The sequence below is a fragment of the Bombus fervidus genome, chromosome 4, assembly GCF_041682495.2.
Source record: "Bombus fervidus isolate BK054 chromosome 4, iyBomFerv1, whole genome shotgun sequence".
Lineage (NCBI taxonomy): Eukaryota > Metazoa > Arthropoda > Insecta > Hymenoptera > Apidae > Bombus > Bombus fervidus.
Genome location: NC_091520.1, coordinates 4,323,305 through 4,348,148, shown reverse-complemented (window position 1 = coordinate 4,348,148; position 24,844 = coordinate 4,323,305). Strand labels below are relative to the sequence as shown.

At 23.8% G+C, this 24,844-nt stretch overlaps 5 protein-coding genes across 10 annotated transcripts; 3 read left to right on the top strand and 2 right to left on the bottom strand.

Annotated features, from left to right (window-relative positions):
• Window positions 1–274: 274 nt before the first annotated feature.
• Window positions 275–4,616, top strand: LOC139986353 (uncharacterized). The gene is made up of 9 exons (XM_072001611.1): window positions 275–549; window positions 732–884; window positions 957–1,087; window positions 1,279–1,411; window positions 1,931–2,053; window positions 2,319–2,402; window positions 2,933–3,085; window positions 3,646–3,774; window positions 3,956–4,616. The coding sequence occupies exons 1-9, from the start codon at window positions 441–443 to the stop codon at window positions 4,063–4,065; spliced, it is 1,125 nt and encodes a 374-aa protein (XP_071857712.1). The 5' UTR covers window positions 275–440; the 3' UTR covers window positions 4,066–4,616.
• Window positions 4,600–7,273, bottom strand: Su(p) (prostaglandin E synthase Su(P)). The gene is made up of 5 exons (XM_072001610.1): window positions 6,397–7,273; window positions 6,226–6,300; window positions 5,690–6,027; window positions 5,400–5,511; window positions 4,600–4,997 (listed from the first exon to the last, which is right to left on the bottom strand). The coding sequence occupies exons 1-5, from the start codon at window positions 6,697–6,699 to the stop codon at window positions 4,632–4,634; spliced, it is 1,194 nt and encodes a 397-aa protein (XP_071857711.1). The 5' UTR covers window positions 6,700–7,273; the 3' UTR covers window positions 4,600–4,631.
• Window positions 7,274–7,592: 319 nt separating this feature from the next.
• Rabggta (Rab geranylgeranyltransferase subunit alpha) lies at window positions 7,593–11,182 on the top strand. 2 transcript variants are annotated; one of them, XM_072001606.1, is made up of 7 exons: window positions 7,593–7,788; window positions 8,012–8,122; window positions 8,253–8,371; window positions 8,715–8,902; window positions 8,988–9,179; window positions 9,276–9,851; window positions 10,631–11,182. In XM_072001606.1, exons 1-7 carry the CDS (start codon window positions 7,786–7,788, stop codon window positions 11,071–11,073), a joined length of 1,632 nt encoding a protein of 543 aa, XP_071857707.1. In that variant the 5' UTR covers window positions 7,593–7,785; the 3' UTR covers window positions 11,074–11,182. The 2 variants fall into 2 exon arrangements, with proteins under 2 accessions (XP_071857707.1, XP_071857708.1); XM_072001607.1 differs by lacking the exons at window positions 7,593–7,788; window positions 8,012–8,122 and having other exon boundaries at window positions 8,253–8,382.
• Window positions 11,183–12,816: 1,634 nt separating this feature from the next.
• On the top strand, window positions 12,817–15,516 carry LOC139986344 (UPF0047 protein YjbQ). 3 transcript variants are annotated; one of them, XM_072001597.1, is made up of 4 exons: window positions 12,817–12,993; window positions 13,329–13,501; window positions 14,228–14,364; window positions 14,642–15,516. In XM_072001597.1, exons 2-4 carry the CDS (start codon window positions 13,342–13,344, stop codon window positions 14,855–14,857), a joined length of 513 nt encoding a protein of 170 aa, XP_071857698.1. In that variant the 5' UTR covers window positions 12,817–12,993; window positions 13,329–13,341; the 3' UTR covers window positions 14,858–15,516. The 3 variants fall into 3 exon arrangements, with proteins under 3 accessions (XP_071857698.1, XP_071857697.1, XP_071857696.1); XM_072001596.1 differs by having other exon boundaries at window positions 12,817–13,038; XM_072001595.1 differs by having other exon boundaries at window positions 12,819–13,038; window positions 13,126–13,501.
• LOC139986342 (uncharacterized) lies at window positions 14,110–24,665 on the bottom strand. 3 transcript variants are annotated; one of them, XM_072001593.1, is made up of 10 exons: window positions 24,532–24,665; window positions 22,594–22,704; window positions 22,204–22,423; window positions 21,648–21,947; window positions 21,394–21,590; window positions 20,989–21,144; window positions 20,266–20,554; window positions 20,038–20,166; window positions 19,723–19,966; window positions 14,110–14,393 (listed from the first exon to the last, which is right to left on the bottom strand). In XM_072001593.1, the coding sequence occupies exons 2-10, from the start codon at window positions 22,659–22,661 to the stop codon at window positions 14,371–14,373; spliced, it is 1,626 nt and encodes a 541-aa protein (XP_071857694.1). In that variant the 5' UTR covers window positions 22,662–22,704; window positions 24,532–24,665; the 3' UTR covers window positions 14,110–14,370. The 3 variants fall into 3 exon arrangements, with proteins under 3 accessions (XP_071857694.1, XP_071857695.1, XP_071857693.1); XM_072001594.1 differs by lacking the exon at window positions 14,110–14,393 and adding an exon at window positions 19,110–19,472; XM_072001592.1 differs by lacking the exon at window positions 14,110–14,393 and having other exon boundaries at window positions 19,561–19,966.
• Between the last annotated feature and the right edge of the window lie 179 nt (window positions 24,666–24,844).

The window sequence follows — 24,844 nt, the reverse complement described above, 5'->3', positions numbered from 1 at the left end:
TGCATAAACTTATTAAATCGCACAGTTTCTTCGTTATGAGATTATAACGATATTGTATCGTTCGGTCTGTACCGAGATCTGTACCTTTATTTATTCTATTCGCTTTTTTTAAATATTTTTGCACATATTATCTTTAATTAATTATATTTAATGAAATTTCTTAGAAATTAGGACCAATATTGTACGAAGAGTCTATCTGAATTTAATTAATTCTAAAGTATAAGATATTATATATGGAACAAATTTATCATATTATCAGTGAACATATCTTTAGCCAAATTTTATGTGTAATGGATATCTCGATAATCCAGTTATATAAACACGAATAGTAGGTAGTAAGTTGGTTTTCATTTGCACGCTAATTGTTCTGATTTCTTGAGTACCGTTGAACGAAATCTTCAGAAGAATTGAGTGTATTTCGAACAGTTACAATTTGAAAGATGTTGTGTGTAGCTTACTTGACGATCTTCCTTTTTGTAAATATCGTTAGTTACAGATTGGATAATGATGATATCACGGAAATTCCAAATTCAATGTCTCGCGGAAGGTGTAAGTAATAGAAAAATGAATGAAATTGTATTTAAAAATGACGATTACAAAATAAAAATAATAAAAATTATAAAATTTAATTAATATTTCAGGGTAGTTATATTTATTTTTGCTATATAATATAACATAAACATTTATATTATGTATGAAAATGATAAATTATTAAATCGATTTTTAAACAGTCTTCCCGCTATTCAGTGTTATTCGATTTGCAAACTCGCAATGCCTTGCTAGCAACAATTTAAATGGTACCTGCTTTACCAGAAGAGAATGCCGTAGTTATGGTGGAATACCATCTGGCAGTTGTGCAAATGGACATGGTATTTGCTGTGTTTGTAAGTAATTAAAATATTCAAACAATTTTTTATAAAATTTGAATAGTGTTCATTTAAATTTAATGTTTACAGTTCAAAAGACGTGTGGTTCCACAACAAATGTAAATAATACATATTTCACAAATCCAGAATATCCAACAACTTATGAAAGACAAGGACGATGCACAATAACAGTACAACGTTGCAATTCAAATATATGCCAAGTGAGCTAATAAAATATGTTAAAAGCTAAGTTCATCATAATCATTATTTCGCTGAACTAAACGTTGATTGAGTTAAAGGATATAAACTTTGCTAGAAAATTGAATTAGCATATACTTTTTTCTTTTTCTATTTCTGTAAAAAGTTATAATATGATTCATGTTTAATTTGTAATATCCTAAATTGATTTTAGTTACGTTTGGATTTCTTGGAATTTAATCTTGCTCCACCGAATTCTAGTGGAATTTGTGACCTTGATCTCCTTTTAGTTTCTTCATCTGGAAGCAGGATACCTCGAATTTGTGGAGAAAATGCAAATCAACATGGTAATAAATAAAATTATTAACACAATAATTGCATATAAATATCAAATTACATGTAATTGTAAATAAATATGTCATAATTAGAATTTTACAATATAAATTGTATAAATATTTAATAAATAATATACTTAATTTGAAATAAGACAATTAACATTTGCAGAAACACTACCCGGGTAAATGAAAAATTAATTTATGATTTTTGAATAGTAAAATAGCTTCATATATTTAAACAAAATAATTTAGAAAATATAGATAAAAATTTAATAAAATTATAATTGGTTGAATTATATTTATATTCATTGATAATACATATACATATATTTCATGAACTATTGAGTTGCAGGGGTATATTTATATGATTTATATCTTCTATGTTCAAAATCACACTTTAAAGTAATTGGTAAATCTATGTCCATATGAAACTATGTATTTGTATTATGTATTTGTACATACATTCAATTATTAATGACACTTATAATAAATTAACACTAATCAACCCTTTTGTTGATTTAAATTTTTCAGTGTATGTGGATTTCAATGATGATACTCCTATTATGATATCGATTGATACCAATACTGGATATCCTACAGATCGTCGTTGGAATATAAGAATTCAACAATTACCCTGTGATGCAACATATAAGGGTATATATATTATACACATATTTTATACTGCCTTTTTTTAAATAGGTGTATATTTCATAATTAACAATTAAAAATTGACATTTAAGTACATTAATATTTAAAAAAGATTCTAACTTAAAATAATTTTATATAAAAAGTTATATCATTTTTTTAGCTTATAAAAAGTAAGATATTGAGAATATGTTATTGCTATCTTAAGATAGAAGTAACCAATGATATCTAATACTAAAATACTAATAACTTGATTATAGAATTCTTCTTACAGCCCCAAATGGATGTTTACAGTATTATGATAGTGTCACAGGTACCGTAACAAGTTTTAATTACGGCACAACGCAAAATCCAAGAGGTATTATAACTATTAATAATTTACAGAAATTAGTTATTTTCTAAAAATAACTATATACATTACCATTTACTTAAAACATATAAAAATGAACATGACTGCAATATATACAGTAATATGCCAGAAAGTACAAGAAAAATACAGTATATACAGTAATGTGCCAGTTACAAACTACAACTACATAATAATTAAATATTTAAATATTTAGGACCAGAATTTTAAAAAATCTAAGTTATATTTTACAGTAAAATTTTTTATATACATCTATGAATATTTATTGTGAATATTTATTATGAATATAAATTATATACCTATAATAACTATTGTATATCAAAAGTTCAACAAATTGTATTTTTTTAGTTTTATATTATCAAATCTTTTAATATTTTCTCTAAAAAAGTATTCTTATGGATATTAATAAAAATTACTAGAAGATACTTATTATTCATGGAAATGCCATTTAATTATTAACAATAACTAAATAATAAAAAATAATAAAAGTTATAAAACTTAGATAATAAAAATTATTTTAGAACCACCAATAGGTACACGGCAAATCGCAAATACGAATTATGGTGTATGTGTAAGAATGGCACAAGGATATTGTGCCATTGAATGGTCTCAAACAAATTTAAATTCATTTACCGTTTCTGGAGATACTAGTGCATTTGACTCTACTTTAATAGGTAACATGATGTCCTAATTAGTTACTTAGATAGTCACAATATTTATGTTAACAACATTAATATATTATTGTCATTATAATATCATACATTAATATATCATACAAAACATTTTGAAATTCTATTAGTATTGTAATGAGGCATAACTATCATGATTATATCAGTAAAATTTGAAAATGTATGTAAAAATTACAAAATATTTATTATAAGCATACGTTTGTTAAAAATCACATTCAATTCTCCACTATTATTACTATATAAGCCATAATATTTCCTGAGATCATATTTAACGCTAATTATATGTTTAAGATGCCATATAATATTTTCCCACTAAAAATGTTTGTTCCCAATGTCTTGTAACTTCTATAAACGTCTTCGAATTGGTTCCAAATTTGACTAATGTAGTTATGATACTCGTGCCTCATCATAATGCTAATGAAACCACATTATACTTATTAAATGTTGCAAAATAATTTGTTACTTCCAAAAACAATCGCTTCTTAAATGAAAACAAATCATTATTTTAATATTATTAATTAGTATAATTATTTGTAAATAAATAGGTACTCAATATGCAGCAGAACAAGGAACCAATTGCACTAAAGACTTTGTTATTATTCCACATCCATTTCAAAATGGTATTGCAGTCGGCACAGAACGATTTTGTGGTAATGGCTTTATAACAAAAACATGTAAATACATATTTACTATATCTATAATTTTCTTTTTAACCAAACATAAAATACTTAATATAAATAACTTGCATAATTCTGTGGCTATTTATAATGTATCACATATATATATGGACAAAATTTACATATATATGTGTGTACTATATGATTCTATTAATTATAATAACTTCTTTTATTTTAGCTTTCTCCAAGCCATTTGTATTATATGTTGTCACAGATGGCGATGAAATTGGAGAAGTGGAAAATAAAGGATTCTCATTAATGTATCGTCAGCTACCGTGTGTAACTTAAATAAAAAGCATGTTTTTATTTCACATATACATATGACATATACACTATAACGATAATATTATAGGATATAATAATTTTTATTTGATTTGGAGAACTTTCTTCTTCATTTGCTACCCTTTCTTACGACTATCACAGGCAGTAAAATACTGAGAGTTTGAAGAATCATGTGTACTATGTTTTGCTAATTATGGAGTTGTAAATATTGTATCATTATTATATTACATCATTATTGGATTTTATGTTAAAATATAGGTATATTTAATTTTATCGTTATATTTTATGTTATTATTCTTCTCATATGTTGAACTGAACTGTTATTATTCATATGTTCTTTAATTTCCACATAATTACAAATTTATTGTTTATAGTGCAATCTCTCTTGTTTTTTTTTATTGTAGTAATACCAATATAAAAGAGCATAAAATATAATTTTATTCTATCTAGTATCCTTTAATGATCAAAATGAATTATGAAGAAACAATCACAAACAAATGATAATAAAACTGTAATGTAAACAATAAGATAATAAAAATGTAAACAATACAAATCAATATGTTTTATTTATATTATTTAGTCATTAAATATTTGCTTCCTGAATGAGTTTCTACTTCCTTTGTCATAGCATTATACCATGTGCTAAGGTTTGTATTATCTAAAGCATCTTTAAAAGCACTGCATCCTTCTATGCTCTTCAAAACTCCATATACAGCAAGATCTGATAAATTAGGCTTTTCTCCTCCCATAAATGTACCACCATGTTTATTAATAGCGTTTAACCACTTGTTGATTTCATCATATAAAGATTGTCGAACATCTTGTTTTAAATGATGTCTTTTTTTTAATCGTTTTGATATAAGCCACATAGCTGTTGCACCTACATTTATCATAATTAATCTTTCCCATGTTGGAAAATATTCTTCCCATTTACCAACCTAATTGATCAAAAAAGTATCTTTTCATTCTACCTTCTTTTTTTAACCCCTTGCGATACTCGGAAGAATTTGGGTCCAAACGTTGCGCCCGAATGGCCGGGAAAGGAGCCGAAGTGGCGGAGACAGTGTCTAAACTTGAAACATGATATCGTGTGACTGAGTGCGTAGATAGCCGCGCCCGTGTTTAGAAAAAAAACACCATTCAAGGCATTCATACTAGGCCCGAGATTAAGACCACGAGCCTGACTCGTGATATTCAAGTTTGGCTCAAAATTCTCATCACGACTCAGACTCGTAAAAGTATGGCAAGGGGTTAATTTATACATTAATGCTAAAATTATTATATTATCTTGCTTGGTTATATAGTATGTTATGATGCTTAAATGTTATTAAACTACTTACTTCAGAAAACCAATTGAAAGTTTTATAAGCTTCATCAAGTGTTCTATACACATTCGGTGATAGTGTGTGCACAAATTCATCATCAACCCATTTTCTCCACTTGCGCTCTTCCCTAGAACAATATGTTACTCAAAAAAGAAAACCTAAATAGATATTAGTAACATAAAATATAAGTATTAGCATTGTAATTTTAATACCACAACATTTTTATTACATTCTTATCACAATTAATCTATTTCAATTTATTTCATAAAAAGATTAATAACTATTCTTTCTACAATGGAACTTACATGACCTTATCCATAATTTTATTTGCAGGTAAATTATCTTGATACATTAAGAAATATTTATTCATAATTTCATATTTCAATCTTTCATTTTCATCATGCATTGCTATGCTTGGATAATATTCTATTAAATCATTAATTTTTTGGGATTTGTCTTTCAAATATGATGCTAGTAGAGAAATAATCATTGAACTATCATTTAAAGGTTGATATCCTGAATCTACTTGTGCTAAAAGTATTGGTACTTTTTTATAAGATGACCAAGATATTTCTTTCCGTAGTACAGGATCAACTTCCACAATTTCATAAGATATTCCATAGTAATCCAAGAAAACTCTGACCTAAAGTGGTTTTATACTTACAATTATCACAATTTATGAAAACAATAATTTATTATTTCTAAAAAAATGTGATTAAAATTTAGATACTATATTTTATACTTATATTTTCACTTGAAAAATATACATGCTGCTAATTATATTCTTATCATACTATTAATTCAGTACTTATTAAATAAATGATACATATGAATATTTTACCTTACAACAAAAAGGACATGTCTGATATTGATAAAGAGTTAATTTTAATTCAGTAGTAGTCACTGGAAAAATAATCTGCAATAAAAATAAAATAAGAAAGTATTTTGAAATATGAAAACCAAATTAAAACCAATATTAATATGTATGAATTAATATGTAAACGCAAACTACTTCTCTAGAAACTGGTACTGGTGGTTTTTCTTTAAGTATTTTAATTTTTTCTTCTTTTCCTTGAAGGTGATATGTTTTTGAAGCTTCCATATCTTTATACCAAGAATATCCTGTGGTAATAGCTATACCAACAGGAAATCCAATAGAAATTCCTACTAGACTTGCTTTAAATACAGTTCTTAACATTGAAGAATGTCGAGATGCTGATAAAATACTTTCATTTCGTTTTGGATATCTTTTAATAACATTTTTAACATAATATAAATTTTGTGGAAATCTTGACAGTCTTTGCAATATAGACATTATGCAGTCTTATTATATACACAGATTATAATAAATTATTAAATAATTTATTAAATAAATTATTTTGTACCTCTCAGTAATATGACAATTACAAAAAAGGTTATGCATTAAAATTACAAAATATATGACTTTCGTAATAAACTTTATAGATCACACGTTAATCACATTTAATTTTCGTTCTAATACGAAATTTAATAAATAATCTAATAAAATTATAAGAAAATATCCAGCACAAATTTGTATTTTTATTTATTGTTGATTATAAACAACTAAATGTATAATTAATAACACTTATCATTTGCATTAACTCTGATAAATAATTTATTAACTTTATAGAGTTTATTCTTTAGAAGATAGGAATTTAATATTACGCATTTATAAATTACAATTTCTAGGAAGAAAATTTATGTTTCATATTCGATCTTTAATAAACTCATTTTAATTTATTTATTGAGTAGATGTAATAATATCAACAGGTTAATTGAGTAAAACGTTTTTTCCACCGGTATTGTTGATAATTGATTTTCATTTGTGTACTATTGAATTTGTATCATGAATAAATTTTAAAGGTTATGTAATTTATATTATACTTCTACATCTATATATTTTGCGCAGGCGTGACAACCGCGTAACAGTTAAGTAAAGTATGTAAATTACCGACTGTAATTTACATATTGTCTGTGAAGAAAAGAAACCAAAAATTTAATGTTAACTATTGAATCGAATAGACATCTTCAAATATAAATGATACCTGGTGACACACATGTACATTTGTGCGCGCATATATTATATAGCTTGTCAATAGTTGTCAACTAATATCTAAAGCTTCGTAGCTGAACTAAATGTTTGAAAAAAAATGAAGTTGTGATTTTATAATATTATTTTACTTTAGCTATTAGGAACGAATAATATCTATTAATCTCGAAAGTATAGTTATTAATTAATAAATAAGATACATATATATATAATATATATTACATATCTATGTATTTATAATTAAAACAGTACAAACAAACTTAACCTCAAAGTTAGGTAAAAGTTTTAAATATATCTATATATTAAAAAAGATTAGGAGAGATATTCAACATGGTAATTAAAATTAATATTTTGACTGTACTTTTACTTTATTATTATCCTTATAAATTATTAGTACTTAAATATAACTATCAGAGGCGGTATATACTATAAATAAAGAAAAATGATTTAATACCTTTGATGTAACATTTTCATTATTTGATCGTTATATATACTTTTTGTATATTTCACATTTGATATAGTTAAATTTTCAATAAAAAAAATAATAAATTTTCAGCATGGCAGAGTAAAAGTTCAAACAACTGCAGAACAGGAAGCATTGAAGAAGAAGGAAAGAGCTGAAAAACTTTCACGTTATAGAATTGGCATGAGTATTGTGTTTAAGAAAGTAATCTCACAAATATATTACTTAATATATATTATAGTACTAATTGTGTTTATATAATCACATATAGTTGCTTAAAAAGTAATTTAGTTAAATTCATTAAAATGTAACTATTTAATGTTATATATTATAGAGAAATGATAAGATTTATGATGAAGAATTAATGACGGTTACTGAACGTATGGTAAAGCAAAATCCAGATATTTATACTTTATGGAATATTCGTAGAGAGGCATTTACAAATAATGATTGGTAATTATGTGGTAGCAATAATTTTAATATTTTTTTAATGATTAATTGCTATTTAAACTCTTTAGTATTGAATAATAAGTACATCTTATTTGATATTTTATTAATTAATTTTTTATGTATAATGTATTATACATAATACAGTGATACTATAAATATATATATATATATATTAATCACTTGAGATTCACGAAGAAAAATTTTTCTAATACAGAATAATAAATATATATATTTAAATCCAAATATTGTATAAGCAGCATATTTATTAAATTTTAAATTTAACAATTATAAGTAAAAATTAACATTAAAATGAACGTTATATAACATGTAATATAACTATAAACAGGGATGAAAATCTTTTGGAAGAGTATTATCAAAATGAATTAAGACTTACTGAAGATTGTTTAAAACAAAATCCGAAATCTTACTGGGTATGGTATCAACGAATATGGATTATGAATCATTTAGTAAAATGTGATTGGAAAAGGGAATTAATGTTATGCACCAAGTATTTAAATTTGGATGACAGAAATTGTAAGTTACTAATGTTATTAAATTTTTTATTTTTATTATTTACAAAATAATAAAATATATAAATATTATTTTTGATCTATTTTAGTTCATTGTTGGAATTATAGGGAATTTGTTGTACAAAAAGCACGAATTTCTCCTGAAGAAGAATTTAAATTTGCCACCTCAAAGATTCTAAATAATTTCTCTAATTATTCTTCCTGGCATTACAGGAGTTTATTGTTATCAAAAATATTTCATAATTCTGACCAAAACAATATTGATGAAAAAAAGAAACAAGGTAATGCTTTTATGGAATATTAATAGCGTTTGTAAAATATATTTGCTTTGACACTATTTTGTAATTTGTATAACAAAATTACCATTTTCCTTTTAGAATTAGATTTGGTCATGAATGCCACATTCACAGATCCTAGTGATACTAGTGCTTGGTTCTACCAAAGATGGTTATTAGATACTCATGAATGCCTTCCTATTCTTTCTCAAGCCTTAATACAAGATAATAATGTGATTCTTTTTGCTAATAAAAATATACTAGCCGAGTCAATATGTCTACAAATAAATAATGAAAATGAGAACGTTCAATGGAAATCTTTATATGAAACAAAGATTTCGAAATTGTGGTTTGGAAAATTTAAAAAACAGTTAAATGAAGCAAAGAATGTTCAGATAGAAATTGAAGGAATACTTTATCCTTTACTCTGTGTTAATCAGAAATGGATATATAGAAAAAGGAAATATAAATCCTGTTCTAATAAAGTTCAATTATTAGAACAATTATCAAGTTACAAACAACTTGTAGAAATGGAACCTAATAATAAATGGGGTTATTTAACCAGTATTCTTTTAATGAGGAAAATCGATTTTATACAGTTTTATGAAAATATTTTAACAAATTTGAATGTTCTTGTTAGTATTGATTCTCTTCGGTCTAATTATTATAAAGATTTACGTAAGTATATTTAACGAATAAATTATAAAAATTTAATGATATATATACAAAGTGTTTCATCCTTAACCAAACAGCTACATATTTCTTTTAACTCTAATGATACTAGAAAATGTTTAAGATATAATGTGAATGGTTCTAAAAAAGAAATATTGTAGAAAAGAAATTTCATTTTAAGGTAATTTTTACCAAGTTTTTTAAAAATCACTTTTATTTTTTGGCAGGAAATTTATACTATAAATATATTGTCTATCATATAGTCTTAAAGTAATCTTGAATATTGATAAAATAAAATTCTGAGACAATGTTTGGGTATATCTTAATAAGTGCTCAGAGTGACATTAACCAGTAGTGATGCACTTTGTAAAAGGAAAAGTTGTGTCTGACACAATAGCAGCATAAGTTGCAATTATACAAAGATAAAGAATATATTTAGGGGTCTGGTTAAGATTGAAACACTCTGCGGAACTTATTTCTAGATTATTTAATATTAAGTAAGTTTATATTATTGCTGAATATATAAATTTAAAAAATTTTAAAAATTTTATATAAATGTTACAGTTGTTAACTTTAATTTGTAGAATTTAAGTTTGATAAAATTGATTGTTCTTATTGGAGAATTGATTCTAAAATTAATGACTTTTATAAATGCTATAAAATTAGATATAGAATTAATTGTTAGAAAAATATATAAAATCATGTTAAAATATAATTTTGATTAAATTATAATAATTAATTATTTGTTATTTCAATTTATAAATTAAACAATGAATTTTTTTCAGGGAGCAAATACATAATTGAATACAAAATATCTGAATTATGGAATATAGAAGAAGATCAAGAAACAGAAATAGAAATTGATCTTTCTGGATTAAATTTAACCACACTCAGCAATAACGAATATCTCAGTTTCTTTGAGCAAATAAATCTTAGTGCAAATTATTTATCACATTCCTTAAATCAATTATCTTTACTCCAAAGTTGTAGAAAATTGTCACTTTCAAGCAATCAAGTTGAAAATTTAAAAGAGTTTCCTATGTTACAGAATCTTGAAGTTTTATCATTAAGAAATAATAAATTAAATAATTTAGAAGAAATATTACAATTACTAACAAAACATAAATTAAAGTTACTTGATTTAAGAGAAAATCCAATCTGTAATATTAAAGAATTAGAAAATAGTATTATAGAAATCAATCCAGATTTACAACTATATGTAGAGTGATTTTCATAATACACATATTGATAATAAGATATTGTCCAGCATAGGTATATAAATAAAAATTTAAAGTCTGGTTATATGGGAAGAATAAAAATACTTATTTATTATTTTTTTTTTTTTTTTGTATTATATTACACCTTCTCTTATAAATTTGTATAATTAGTTTCTAAATTTAAATAACTTACTGTATATTATATATTTTCACTCAATACAATATTCAATAAATACAGTAACATATAGAATATATGACTAAAGTACTTTAATTACTTTCGTTACTGCTCACAATTTTAAAAAATCAGAAATATCTGAATTCTACATTACATAAAAAGGTAATTAAGATAACAGAAGAAAGCTTATTTCCTTAATGAAACTATGTAATATCCTTGTTATAAATTCTTTAAATATACAAATTTGTATTTTGAATCAATATATAGTTTCATAAATAATATATACATTTTCTGTTTTAATTAAATTTAAACTATTTTTAATGTTTTCTTAATTATTACCTGCCTCTCATTTCCCCAATTTAATTTATGTCACATTGTCAAATTGATACATTGTCAAAAAGTTAATGTAATTAAAAAATAAATAGATAAAATTACAAATTCCTTTACATAAAGATAAAGTTTTTGTATACCCTGAGACTTAAGACTATTCACATTGTTCACGAACAATAAAGTAATTTGCAGGACATCTTGATTTTTTATATTTATTCTAACTTGTGAAATTGATATAAATAATAGATGAAAGATAATATTACAACTTGTTTTGTAAACAATAGCAACCCTATACAAAAGATTTTTTATATGTATATCCTAATTATATACATATTAAAACAATTCTTAAGTTTAAATAATACATTGTAGTTATTATTGAATAATTAATCCGTTTTGAAAGACAAGTATTTACTTATATAAAATGAAATGAACTTTATAATAAAATTAAAGAATGATTAAAAATTACTATTTTACCCAATAATTTAAAATTGAGGAATACGATTTAGATTTTGTGAACTTTATATTTTCAAAAGTTTTGGATGTTTTGAAAATATTGAATTTGTATACTACTCTTAATTTGCTTTTATTCTGGAATTAATTTTAGAAAATATTATGTGCTAGTACTTGTTCATAAAATATAAATATATATAATATGGTACTCATGAATGTTGCTTAATGAAACTTACTTTTATAAGGACAAGCGGTTTTTTCCGCGCGTAATAATAAATTTCGTAAAATCAAAACTGCATTATCTATTATCTATTATATAATATTAGAACTGTTCGATTCGTTTACATGAAATTAAACAAATAAATCTATAATTTTTCCTATATTGTTTCAAATGAATAATTGATGTATCTTCCTTTTCATCTGATACTTTTATAGTATTTAATTTTCTATTTTATTTAATATAATATAATACATAACATAAGCGTTTCTATAAAGTACTATATAAGCAATAAAAATTAAAACAATGTCAATAATAATTATATTGATAGCTGTAATTGTGATTATTTATACGATTATACATATGTATATACGTATAACAAAGTAATATTAAATTAATGATAACTTTATAATATTAAAAATTATTATTCCTGAATGCATAGAATTGTTATTGCTATTATATATTTATAACTCTTTCTCTCTTTATTGGGCATTTATAATTTTTAATTTGCCGCTTATATTGGAACCAATCAATAAGAAATAAAATGGTTCTAGTAGAAAACGTACCATTACTGAACGCAACTTACATTATTGTTTAGATTACTATTCGATTTATTTATTCTCTGACACTTGATATGACAAACAATATGGCTTATCATTGTTAAAATTCTACCGAGCGGACTTTCTACTAAAAGATTTCGAATCTCTTAGTGATACGATGATTTATTTCGAAATAATTTTATCATCTTGTTTTTTCGCTGTTAGTATGCGTACCTGATACTTATGATATTCCATGTAGGTGAAGGTGAGCGTATATATGTATGTAAACGTGATACGTATGTGCACATTGAATCATTATTTCTCATAACCTTTTTATGAATACGAAATATAGCAGATGCAATTAGACAATCTTTAAAAGATGTGGGTAAATCCATACATCTTGTAGCCGGCAAGCGGCGAAGATACTAGACGCATACTATATTCAATGGAGTGGACTGTATTCTTGTGATTTTTCGCTTGAAGTAGATTTTACCGTATCTTCGATTTGCGAGAAAATTTTTATTCCGAGTCTAGTTAAGTGTGTAATCTCTACAGCATATATCATATCATGGCCTCGTCAAATAGAAGAATTCAAATCGGCTCTGCTTGGTTTCAAACAAAGATTAACCTAAGACCACAGCATCGAGGTATCCATCACGTTACCGAGGAAATCTTAAGAAGAATTCCTGAACTCTGCGAATTTTCAGTCGGACTTTGTCATATACAAAGTAAGTGAGTTTCTTCAATAAAAAGTAATTCCACCATAACATTATAGTACAGAAGAAAGCTATTTAAATTTTTTAGACAAAGCATTGATAAATTTTGTATTTTTTTTCCAAGTAAAAGTTCAATTTTAATGAATTACATATCTCTAGAAAATAATATTTATATTGCGTAGTATATGTATACATATTTACTAATATACATATCCACACGTATACTAATATAACATGTAATAGTATATACATAATACTATATTATTATATATATAATGTTTATGTATGTATATACAAAGTAATAAACATTTATTTACAAATATTTTTATTTTTACTAATTTGGATTACAATCCAAGAGAGAATTAAAAAATATACTAAAATGTATTAAAAAGAATACGAAATATTCTTTCTTATTACTGATAACCTTTAATGATACATATAAATTTGATAAGATAAAAAAAAAGCGTAGAAAAGTATGTTAATATTAGATACTGTTAATTACTGTGGTAAAATTAGAAAATGTATACATTTTGCTACATTTTAACACATTGTTAAAACAACAACATTTTGTTAAAAATTCTATATTAGTATTGTGGAAATAAAAATGATATATTTATAGGTAATGTATTAAGTAAACTAATTGTATTAACCAGATGAAGTAATAAAATGTTCATAGAATTAATATAAGTATTATAAAGATATTTTCCTATAGCATAAATAGTTTCCATTATTTTTTAGTTCTTCACACATCAGCAAGTTTAGCACTAAATGAAAATTGGGATCCAGATGTTAGAGATGATGTAGAAATGATGCTTAATACAATAGTTCCTGAAGGTTTGCCCTATAAACACAGTTGTGAAGGACCAGATGATATGGTAAGTTTATGAAATATCTCTTATTATTCCTGAAATTAAATTATGCTGTGCATTATATATATAGATCTCTGAATTTTTGTTGTAGTTTATAAATATTATGTTAATAAAATAATGCAATTAAATATAAGAGAAAACAATATGCTGATAATTATATATTTTTTAATAGCAGATCATTTTAAAACGAAAGTTCAGCTTTTTTCTTTTTAATTATAAATATAGTAACTTTATAAAAATAGACTTATAAATTTATACATAAATATAATTATATTATTTATAGCCAGCGCATATAAAGGCATGTTTTCTGGGCTCTTCATTGAGTATTCCAATTACTGATGGCAAATTGACTTTGGGTACGTGGCAAGGAATTTGGTTGTGTGAACATCGTAATGATGCTGGAAGTCGCAAAGTAGCTATTACATTGACGGGTTGTCTCAGGGATCCTGCACGTAGTCCTTTGAGCCCTGTTAGTCCTATTGCTTCTACTAGCAGCTAGGACCACTCACACCCCCAAAGGCGTAGCAAACGTCAGCTGCGCATATCTACATCCAGTGATTCAAGCTAGCAGCTGCTTAACCTTAGACAAATTCTAAGAGTATAATTCAGAAAAGAGTGTATGGATACTTCAAAAATATATAAATATTACATTTTCTTATATCCACTCATTATCACAAATTTCCAGCATTTTTTATAATGGCATAACTTGTAAAACCATAAAATTAATTGACAATATTTATTAATATTCTTATGCTTATCTCATATACTTTATATTTTTTTACATATAAATATAATATATTTATTACTTATATTTGAATAAGTACATAAACATTTAGTAAATGTACATTTTATGATTTTATTTAGATTATATAGAGACATTTCTCTTTAAACTGAGTTAACAGTAACTATCCAAAAATGTGGTTCATTGAATATATAATGTTGTTCAGTACTTATAAACTGCCAAGGCAATTGTATATTACATGCATTCAGAAATAAATATAAACGAATTACAAGTATCCTGCACTCTTTATCGCTCTTAGAAAATTAATGTAATGCATTCCGATATAATGCGTCCAATACTCCGAATTTAATTACATAGCTTTATTTAAATAATTCTTTTGTAAAAAAAAAGGTTAATAAAGAAAATGGCATTAATAATTGCTCAGCTGAGACCTTACATCACTTTTTATAATATGTAAGAAAATCTCAGCTTGAGTATGTGCAATATGTTATAACTTTCTAACTCACTGCTTATCATAGGGTAGGCATTTTTAATGACGTTTCCAATGCATTTGGGGGTGTATATAGGTTACAATCAACACTTCTTTGCTGTGCTAATATATTTCTGCTAGAGATATCCACATAAGTTATATTAATAGTAACAACATGTGGGCAACAAGTCAGTATGAAAGTAGACAATTAAGAGAATCATCAAAATATGCAAATAATGATTTAGACTTACTACATTGTTAGGTATTTACTGATAAAAATATTCTAGAAACTTAATTAATCTAATTAAAACATAAAATGTCATCTAGAAATGTAGCACTGCAAAGAGTTGTAATAAAAATTACTTACAATGTTACTAAAATAACCAAAGCTTATCATGGGAGCTTGTTAATGTATCTAATGTACTGTAAAGCAAGCAGTCGATGTTAGTTGTTAATCTTTCTCATATATAGCATAAATGGTCGTCCATTATGATTAATGAATATGCTTTAATGTGAAGTATCCAATGCAATTCATATAGCTTAAATATTAATAGCTCAAAAATATAAAACTATCAAAAATTATGATAAATTTTTAGCAAGTTATACATTCTTTTCTCATAAAGAAATATATGGAACGAGTTGGTATACTTCTTCATATAACATTAAAGATTTGAAATTCATCTGTGAATTCAATTCTAATTTTGTTAATATGCTCAACAATTCAAATTATTGAATATGTAAAATTTATAAATATAATGAAAATGATTATAATATCTAAGTTTATAGAAATCAATATTATATTTGGTAACTGATATAATTCATAGCAATTTGCTATTAATCAATTCACCTACCAAGTTCATTTCATAAATTAAATGATTGAAAATTATTATATCTACAAGATAATTACCGTAAACAATAATATACTATATATATATATTTTATAATATATTAATATATATAAATATAATTAATCTCATCTCAACATTTGAAAATAATTATTTAATTTTCTGATAAACTTTTATTTTTTCTGGAAAAATAGAAATCATTGTTTAAACTATAATTAAAGAAGTGCATATATATTTATTTTAAAGTATGTACATTTGTTTTTAGTTGGCACATATCCAAATTTTTAATATTATGTAAAACACATGTATAGTGATTATCTCATAATCGTTGTTATTATAACAAATCTACAAATTTGACAAATTTATAAATTTTCAAATCATTGGTTTCAATTTTTAAAATAAAAAATTTAAGCTGTATATTTATCACATGTCTTATAAAAAAAATTAATAACTATATAATTGAAGTTAAACTTTTACTAAGCAATTATAAGCAGCATTTATAAAATGTTACTTTCCATTTATACATGCGACATATTAAGTTAGTATGATTTCCCATTTTCTAAGGAAAGTTGTTTTATATTGTTACGAAAGTAAATGTTAGAAACATTGACATAATATAATTGTATGTACAATTTGCAAAGTTGTGTTCTAAGATTTGTTTGGTATTTTCCTATCTATATAAAAAAATACTTATAATAAATCTTTAATTTACTAATAAATAATTTTTGATTATGTCTATATTTTGCAGTGTAATGTTATATAGTGGATGATTTAATGAAAGTGTTAACAAAAGGTGTTAATATAATTTAGTGTAAATATTTCATACATTTACATTTTTTCAAACTGTTTTGTGATTTATTTACAAGGTAATTAAAAAGTTTTAGTATTTATAATATTATTATAATAGCATAATTAGCATCAAAATTTAAACTTAATATTTGGAAAAATAAAAAATTGTGTTTGCATATTTAATTGAAAATCAGATATTTTTATGCCTTGATTATGAGATAAACAACATCACAGTTTTCTAAATATTTAAGTTATTCCATATTTATAAAATTTTCTAGATATATAAAATATTAGTTTTTATTTAGCTGGATATAGTGGACCTATAATAACAAATTATAGAAAACTAATACATTAGGATTATACAGTATATAATAAATATTATTATACATTAAATTTAACGTTATTAAATGTACATATAAAATTATATTTTTAAGTGAAGGGTATAGTGAGAACACCATATTATGAGCGAATGTAATGAAGTTTAAATGCAAATATGATAATTGTATAATATCCCTAAAATGTAGTAATATATAAAATTGTTTATATAAAATAAATACAATGACTTCTTATGCAGCTTGAAAAAAGTTTCATTATAATATAAAAGAAAAAAAATACAATTTTACAAAGTTGAATTTTACTATATCTCATTTTTATACCAAGTTGTTTACTCAAAGAATTAAAGAAATAAAAATACCAATTTGTATAACATTATATTCAAAACGTAGTAAGTTTCAACATATGTACTATTAATATTTCTAAATTGTATTTAATATAAAAAGTGAAAATTACGATTAAAATTTTCGTACAAAATACAATTATGAAATACATGAATGATGATATGAAATCTTATTGTTGTAAAAATAATATATTATGTTAATTTTTCCATTATATGCAGTTATAAATAAAAAGTAACAAAGATTAATTCATTATAATGTACAAACCAATCATTAGCAATGAATTCATTTCTTGTATATATATGGTCAATTAATACATTTTGATTATAGTAAGAAGATAACAATATAATGGGATTAATGATATGCATTATACAATTATATATATATTACATATAGTAGTTACAAATAATTCTCTGCTATATAGTATCTCTCACAAGTATAGTTTTAGTATTATTTTAAATCTGTTTTATGACAATGTACATGTCTTTTTCATAAAATGCTAATTTATATTGTTTTTGTGAAAGGGTTAATTTGTTTGCATAATATTTAATCATATTTATTTAACGAGTGGTATCTAAAATATAAATTTAAAAATTGTTTTCAATGCAAATTGTGACTAACGATTTATAAAATTAAATAATTAAGTAAAAGTATGTAGATATGTAGATATTTGCGGATGCCTATGTGTGTGTTACATATAATAAAAATATAGCGCTCTATAAAAAATTTAAAATTTGAAATAGTAAATATGAATTACTTATATTGGTAAATGTACTGTAATACATGTAATAGAAGAAAACATCATTTACTCACTTTATATTTACTTTTATTTTTTATATTTTTCACTTATATTTTGCATGCAAATTTATTTTATTTTCATTGTATTTTCCGTAAATAATTTCTTAATCAATAATAAAGTTACAATATAATCTACACTTTTAGAAAATTTAATAATAAAAGGTACAAATAATATTCAAAGTGGAGAAATTTTTCTGCTCTGAAAGTAGAAAAATTTCTTTGATAAAGATGTATGAAACTGTATCTTGGGAATTTGTATGGAAGTATATATTAATATTTTATTATGCATAATACTATATATATTTACAATTTTATTTTACATACTTTCACATTTTTATTTTTGATTAAACTTCTTATAATTATAAAATATGGCAGTATAAAAATATATTGATCCAGGCTTCTTATATTTTAATGACTCTAATATATTGTAAATCTTAATTATTTGTATTTTATTATTTATATAATAATTATTTATAACAATATATTAAGAACAGTTTGAGTTATACATATCATGATATTTAAAAATTACAATGCTTAAAGTATAGTTGAAATGTAATGATAAAGATCATTTGTATTTATATTTTTAAATTATGTGTTCATTATCATTAAACAGAAGTTAAAATGATACATTTTCAAACACTTATATAGCATATGATGATGATACACATTATTATCATGAATGTTAATACATATATTAGTGATGTAGAAAACAAATCCTGAACATAACTTGATATGTGCCATTAACGATGAAAATATCCTCGATATAAAATTGATATTGTTTTATTTTATTTTCACAACTAAAACAAATATTTCGTTCCAAATAAAAATTATTAAACTTTAGAGAGGGAACATTTCTAAATTAGTTCGTAAAAAATCCAATAAAAATTAAATTAAATGGATGAAATGTGTTAAGAAATTTTCATATTACATTTAGCACAAAAATAAAATAGTCTAATTCTTAAAGTTATACATTAAAGTTTTAAAAATATGAAGTTTAATTAATTTGAGGACTAAAAATGTGTTTGTCAGTATATGGTAAAAGCTTACCATCTGGTTTATTGTTATCAGATTCATTAAATTCTTTGTAATTTTCAGGTATTGGGTGTGGTCCTGGATGTCTTAAATCATTTGCTTTATCTTGAACCTCTTTAAATGATGCTTTAATATTATCTAGTGCATTACCTAATCCTGTTTTAATTTGATTAAATTCTTGTGTCACCAATGAGAGTCTTCCCAATAGATAATTTAAATTATCATCAACTTCGGTCATGCGTTTTGTTATTTCGCTTACCTGTAAGATACACGCATATAAGTATCTAAAGTAATATGTTAAGCATTTTTTTATTCAATATCAATTCTTACTTTAGTTTCCATTCCACCCATGGTAGAAGTTGTACCATTAACGTATTTTTCATTTTGCTTATGTAATTTGTCTAATGCTTTTGCACTTTCTGTCATTTGTTGATACATGACATTTATTTGTCGCCACACCTTTTATTTAAAAAAAATTTAATACAAATAAATTTAATAAATACAATATATTTAATGTTCAATAATAATCTTTTAGAAAAATATATTTTTGATCATTGCCTGATTCATTTCTTGTTCCATCTTAGTAGTTAAATTTGCTAAAGCTCCATTTTGATTGTCCATAATATCATTTGATATGCCATCAAATCTTTGATTTAGAGTATTATTAATATTTGTACCTTGTGCTTTCACTAAATCTCCTACCTCGAGAAGAATTTGATGCACACCATATTCAACTCTTCTTTTAGTATCTAGGACATGATCAGCCATTGATACTATTACAGATTGCCCTTTTTCAAGATCATTTAATTCTTGATTTACATGTTCAGCATTATTTGCCAAGTCCATTCTAAAACCTCCGAAATACTCAATAAGATTTCATTATTATTGAATTGTTATATTTAGAAAGATATTATTAACTAATTAGCAATTTATTTATGATATTCTTGCGCAAAATACATAGTAATTTTATTTTTTATTCAGAGGAACATAACTGTTAATAATGCTTGTACTGTTCAATTTAAAGAATACGGTCATAAATACAAATATTTTGAAAATATAAGATTAAGGAAATTATTTTGTGTATAAAAAGTTATTTTATGTTGACACATAGTGATGATGCTTAAAACTTTATATAAAAATGTTGAATTATAGTTAATATTCAAGTGAAAAGAATAAGCAAGGTAATAATATAAATTATATTTTGGGAATGTCATAAATAAATTACAATTTTAAAATAATTGAACTAAAATGTATCAGAAGTATGTTATTACATAACAATACCTAAGTGCTCCTATATTATCTTTTGTTTCATCTTTACTTTCTGTTAATTTATTTTCAATGTTATTAAGTCCTTTAGTAACAATATCTTTTAATGTATGCTTAGCTTCTTGCAAAAGTGTTTGAGTTTCATTATGTAGAGTTTGCATTTCAGTAATCCTAAATAAAATTTAATATTCATTAATTCTTATTTCTAAAGAAAAATTTTAAATCAAATTATACATAATATTGATTTACAATTATGATTAATTCATAATTATTCATAAAAATTGGAAATAAAATTATGTTAATACAAATGCAAATGAACTTAGTGCACTGACAAACCTTTTAGTTTGTATATTCAATGTTTAAAACAAATTTTTTTACGTTTCATAACAACATATTGTTGACAAGAGTAGTGATACATACTGTGGTAATTCCTTAATTTGATCAGAAGTATCATCTAAATGTTTCTTTATAGAAGGTAGCATTCTTGTATAATTATCAATATTTGAGATGGCATCAAATTGTGGTTCTTGTAATTTCTTTTTTATGTTTTGTGATTGTTCTTTAATTTTTTCCAATGAAACTTCAAGATCACTAAGCCTTGTGCCAATATCTTGGATCTACAGAGCATATGATTTTAATAAGTTTTTAAATGAAAATTTAAACATGCTATTTACCTCAGTCAATAATGCTTGTGTTGTTCCTGATTGAACATTTGTGGCTTCTTTTAATTTTATTGTTTCAGATTTTAAAAGCGACTCTGTTTTTGAAATTCTATCCATTAATAATAATTCTGTATTATTTAATTTTGAAATAATATGAGCGTGATTATCTAGTGGAGGTAATGTAGTATCTGGTCTATTATTTACTTCTGATACTTTATTTTCAATATCTGTAAGCCATCCCTCTAAACGACTTTCTAAATCTTCTAAACTATCCACAGTCTTTTGCATTTGTATTCTTTCTCGTTCATCTCTCTAAATGAAATAGGAACGAATTTTTCTTTAGTGCAATATTATATTATAACATATTATATTACATACATATTACATATACATTATATACAACAATACATATATGTATTATTGCAAAAATATATAAAGTTTTGCTGTAGAAATATGAGTTTTTAAAAAAATTGCACATTATAAACTTTTTCAAAAGTTAATATGATAAATATACGTAAATTTAAAGTAATATTGGTTACTTAGAACTATTCTGTTAATTATCAGATACCTGAGAGATTAACTGTTCTATTCCCATTACTTTTTCATCAAGTTTTGTCAACTGCAATTTTAAGGAGTCAATAGTTGACATACGTTTTGTCAATACTGTAATTGCTTTCTTTAATTGTTCTCCCAGTTGACGTTCTCGTGCCTCATGCCTTTCTAATTTTTCAGTATTTTCTCGCATCATATGTACTAAACTTAACATTGCATCTTTAATATCTTCATGTCTAAAAATTATATTACGGTAACTATATTGTAATAACAGAAGCTTAATAAATATTCATGATGGATAACAAGATGATATTTGACTTTCCATTTTTATGTAATTGTTGTTAATATAAAATTGTATATAAAATAACTATTTTAATTATATTAATTGAATAATGAAAGAACTTACGTAATTTCTCTAGCATTGTTCAGATCTATACAAAGTAACTGCAGAAATAGTATTAACATATATCTCATTTTCAACTATTGTTAATTAATGTCTTGGGTTTAAAAGAATTGTCTGAAACAAAAAATATTAATTTTATTCCACGATACTGAGTGTGTATATCTTTCTTGAATATTTTTAATTATTTTCTTTTTATTGTTTTCTTACATTTTTTAAATAATTTGAGAATTATGTCATTGCTATAGCTACAAAAGTATATGCTATGTAACTGAAATGCTTCCTTTGATCAATTAATTGAATGTGCTGTTATTGAGATAAGAAGTTAAGAGGTCATTACTGATGACTCTTTGATGGATAAAGTAAACCATCCTTGTTAATAAATTATCACAATAATTAAAGCTTTTATAGTTAATGAATAAAATCATTGTGTTTGAATAATAATTATAAAAAATAATTCCCTTTAATTTTAAATACGTTTAATTATATAAATAATTCAAATTATGCGTATTTAAATTAATATGTGTATGATATACGAGCGCGTGTACATGCATATACGTGTGAGCGCGTATGCATATACACGCAATAGTATAAATAAAGAAAGAAAGAAGAAATTCAAATATATAAACATTTGTGTTTTTTTTTTACATTCTATACTTTTCGTCCTAATATTTTGTATAACTAAGTAACATATATGATAATCTTAACTTCATATTTTATAGTTTTCTGGCGAATATACTTTTCTTTACTGCATGTTACAAAGAGTTCAAATTTTAGCTATTTATAGATCTACAGATGCACATCAAGTGCTGTTTAATGGAGCCATATGGTTCACATAAAACCATCTGTTCCTAGAGTAATAAAATTTAACTTTTATAGTAGTATACTTGTAAATATTATAATAAGGATCTTACATATAATATATATTATTTAATATATAAACATAATATAGTTTGTTAAATGTTTTCTAATAAATTACTACCTACTTTATCCGTCATGAGAATCGTAATTATATTTTTATTTAAATAATGAAATATGTACTTACTATTGATATAATTTTATTTTTATACAACCATAATACAATAAAATATTCCGTTTTATATGGTTTTCCTAATATATTTCAATTTCTTATTGTTTTCGAAACAATTCATTTTTCTATTTCTATCGAATTGCATCTCATAAAATATTTATATTATCGTAATTTCAAAATGATATTAAATATTTTATAAAGAAAGTATTTGTAATTGTTGAATATGAATATGCTTATACGTACATAATATTAATCTTATATGTTAAACACTAAACAACGATATACATGTTTTACTTATAACAAGAAAATTTATATTATAATTTTTATAATACTGTACTTATTTTGTAATATTATTTACTTCAATTATATAAGTAATTTACCATTTATAAAATTGAAAGCATCATAATGCTAATAATTAATTTCAAAGTAATTTCCAGCGTACCATTTTAAATCATGATTATAGTTAGTGTACACTGACCACCATTTTAAAACAGAAATTAAGATCTAATGATTCAAAATGAAAACAGTTCAATGTACACTAATGAAGCCGTCATCTTTACATATATTTCAGTCGTGTATTATTTTACTAATACAGCAATAAATAATAAAAGAAATGTACTTGTTTTTAATCATAAACAATAATAAAGAAAATGTTGAATTTTCATAATAAACTTGTTGAAGTAGTAATTTTAACAAAATATGATAACAACTTTTACAAATTTTTATTTACAAGAAAGTATTTTTTATAATATTTTGCGAAAAAGGGCATAAATTAAGTGAATAAAAAAATATCTTCGTTAAATAAATAATACAAAATGTGTAATTACTAAAAGATAGAAAATAAATATATGTTATTAATAAACATAAAATATAATATAATAAACTACAGAAAGACAATCTGAATATTTACTTACATAAGTAATACTTGTATTCTAATCCTTTGTGTATAACAATCAATGTGTAAAGAAGAACGTACTGTTTCTCATTCGATCAGCGAACAAGTGATTATGGTATCATTAGGTAAGTCCACATTTGGATTTTTAAAAAACTGAACTCAAGGTATATACTATTTAGTAGCGACATATAGCGGTCGTTTTTGGTACTTAGCAAGATGCAGCTTTTAATACTAATAATAAATATGTATATATATATACTAAATTTTAATGCAATTGCATTTCATGACTTTAACATTTAAAATTAAAATATTTTCATAACATATAAAATTTC

Coding starts and splice junctions, on each gene's coding strand:
- LOC139986344 (XM_072001597.1), top strand. CDS start 13,342: ATGGCCTCGTCAAATAGAAGAATTCAAATCGGCTCTGCTTGGTTTCAA. Junction 13,502..14,227: donor CGGACTTTGTCATATACAAA/GTAAGTGAGTTT, acceptor ATTATTTTTTAG/TTCTTCACACATCAGCAAGT. Junction 14,365..14,641: donor GTGAAGGACCAGATGATATG/GTAAGTTTATGA, acceptor TATTATTTATAG/CCAGCGCATATAAAGGCATG.
- Rabggta (XM_072001606.1), top strand. Junction 9,180..9,275: donor TGATGAAAAAAAGAAACAAG/GTAATGCTTTTA, acceptor TTTTCCTTTTAG/AATTAGATTTGGTCATGAAT. Junction 9,852..10,630: donor TAATTATTATAAAGATTTAC/GTAAGTATATTT, acceptor AATTTTTTTCAG/GGAGCAAATACATAATTGAA.
- LOC139986353 (XM_072001611.1), top strand. CDS start 441: ATGTTGTGTGTAGCTTACTTGACGATCTTCCTTTTTGTAAATATCGTT. Junction 2,054..2,318: donor CTGTGATGCAACATATAAGG/GTATATATATTA, acceptor TTCTTCTTACAG/CCCCAAATGGATGTTTACAG. Junction 2,403..2,932: donor CACAACGCAAAATCCAAGAG/GTATTATAACTA, acceptor AAATTATTTTAG/AACCACCAATAGGTACACGG.
- LOC139986342 (XM_072001592.1), bottom strand. CDS start 22,661: ATGAGATATATGTTAATACTATTTCTGCAGTTACTTTGTATAGATCTG. Junction 22,424..22,593: donor AACAATGCTAGAGAAATTAC/GTAAGTTCTTTC, acceptor TATAATTTTTAG/ACATGAAGATATTAAAGATG. Junction 19,967..20,037: donor TGGGTGGAATGGAAACTAAA/GTAAGAATTGAT, acceptor TGTATCTTACAG/GTAAGCGAAATAACAAAACG.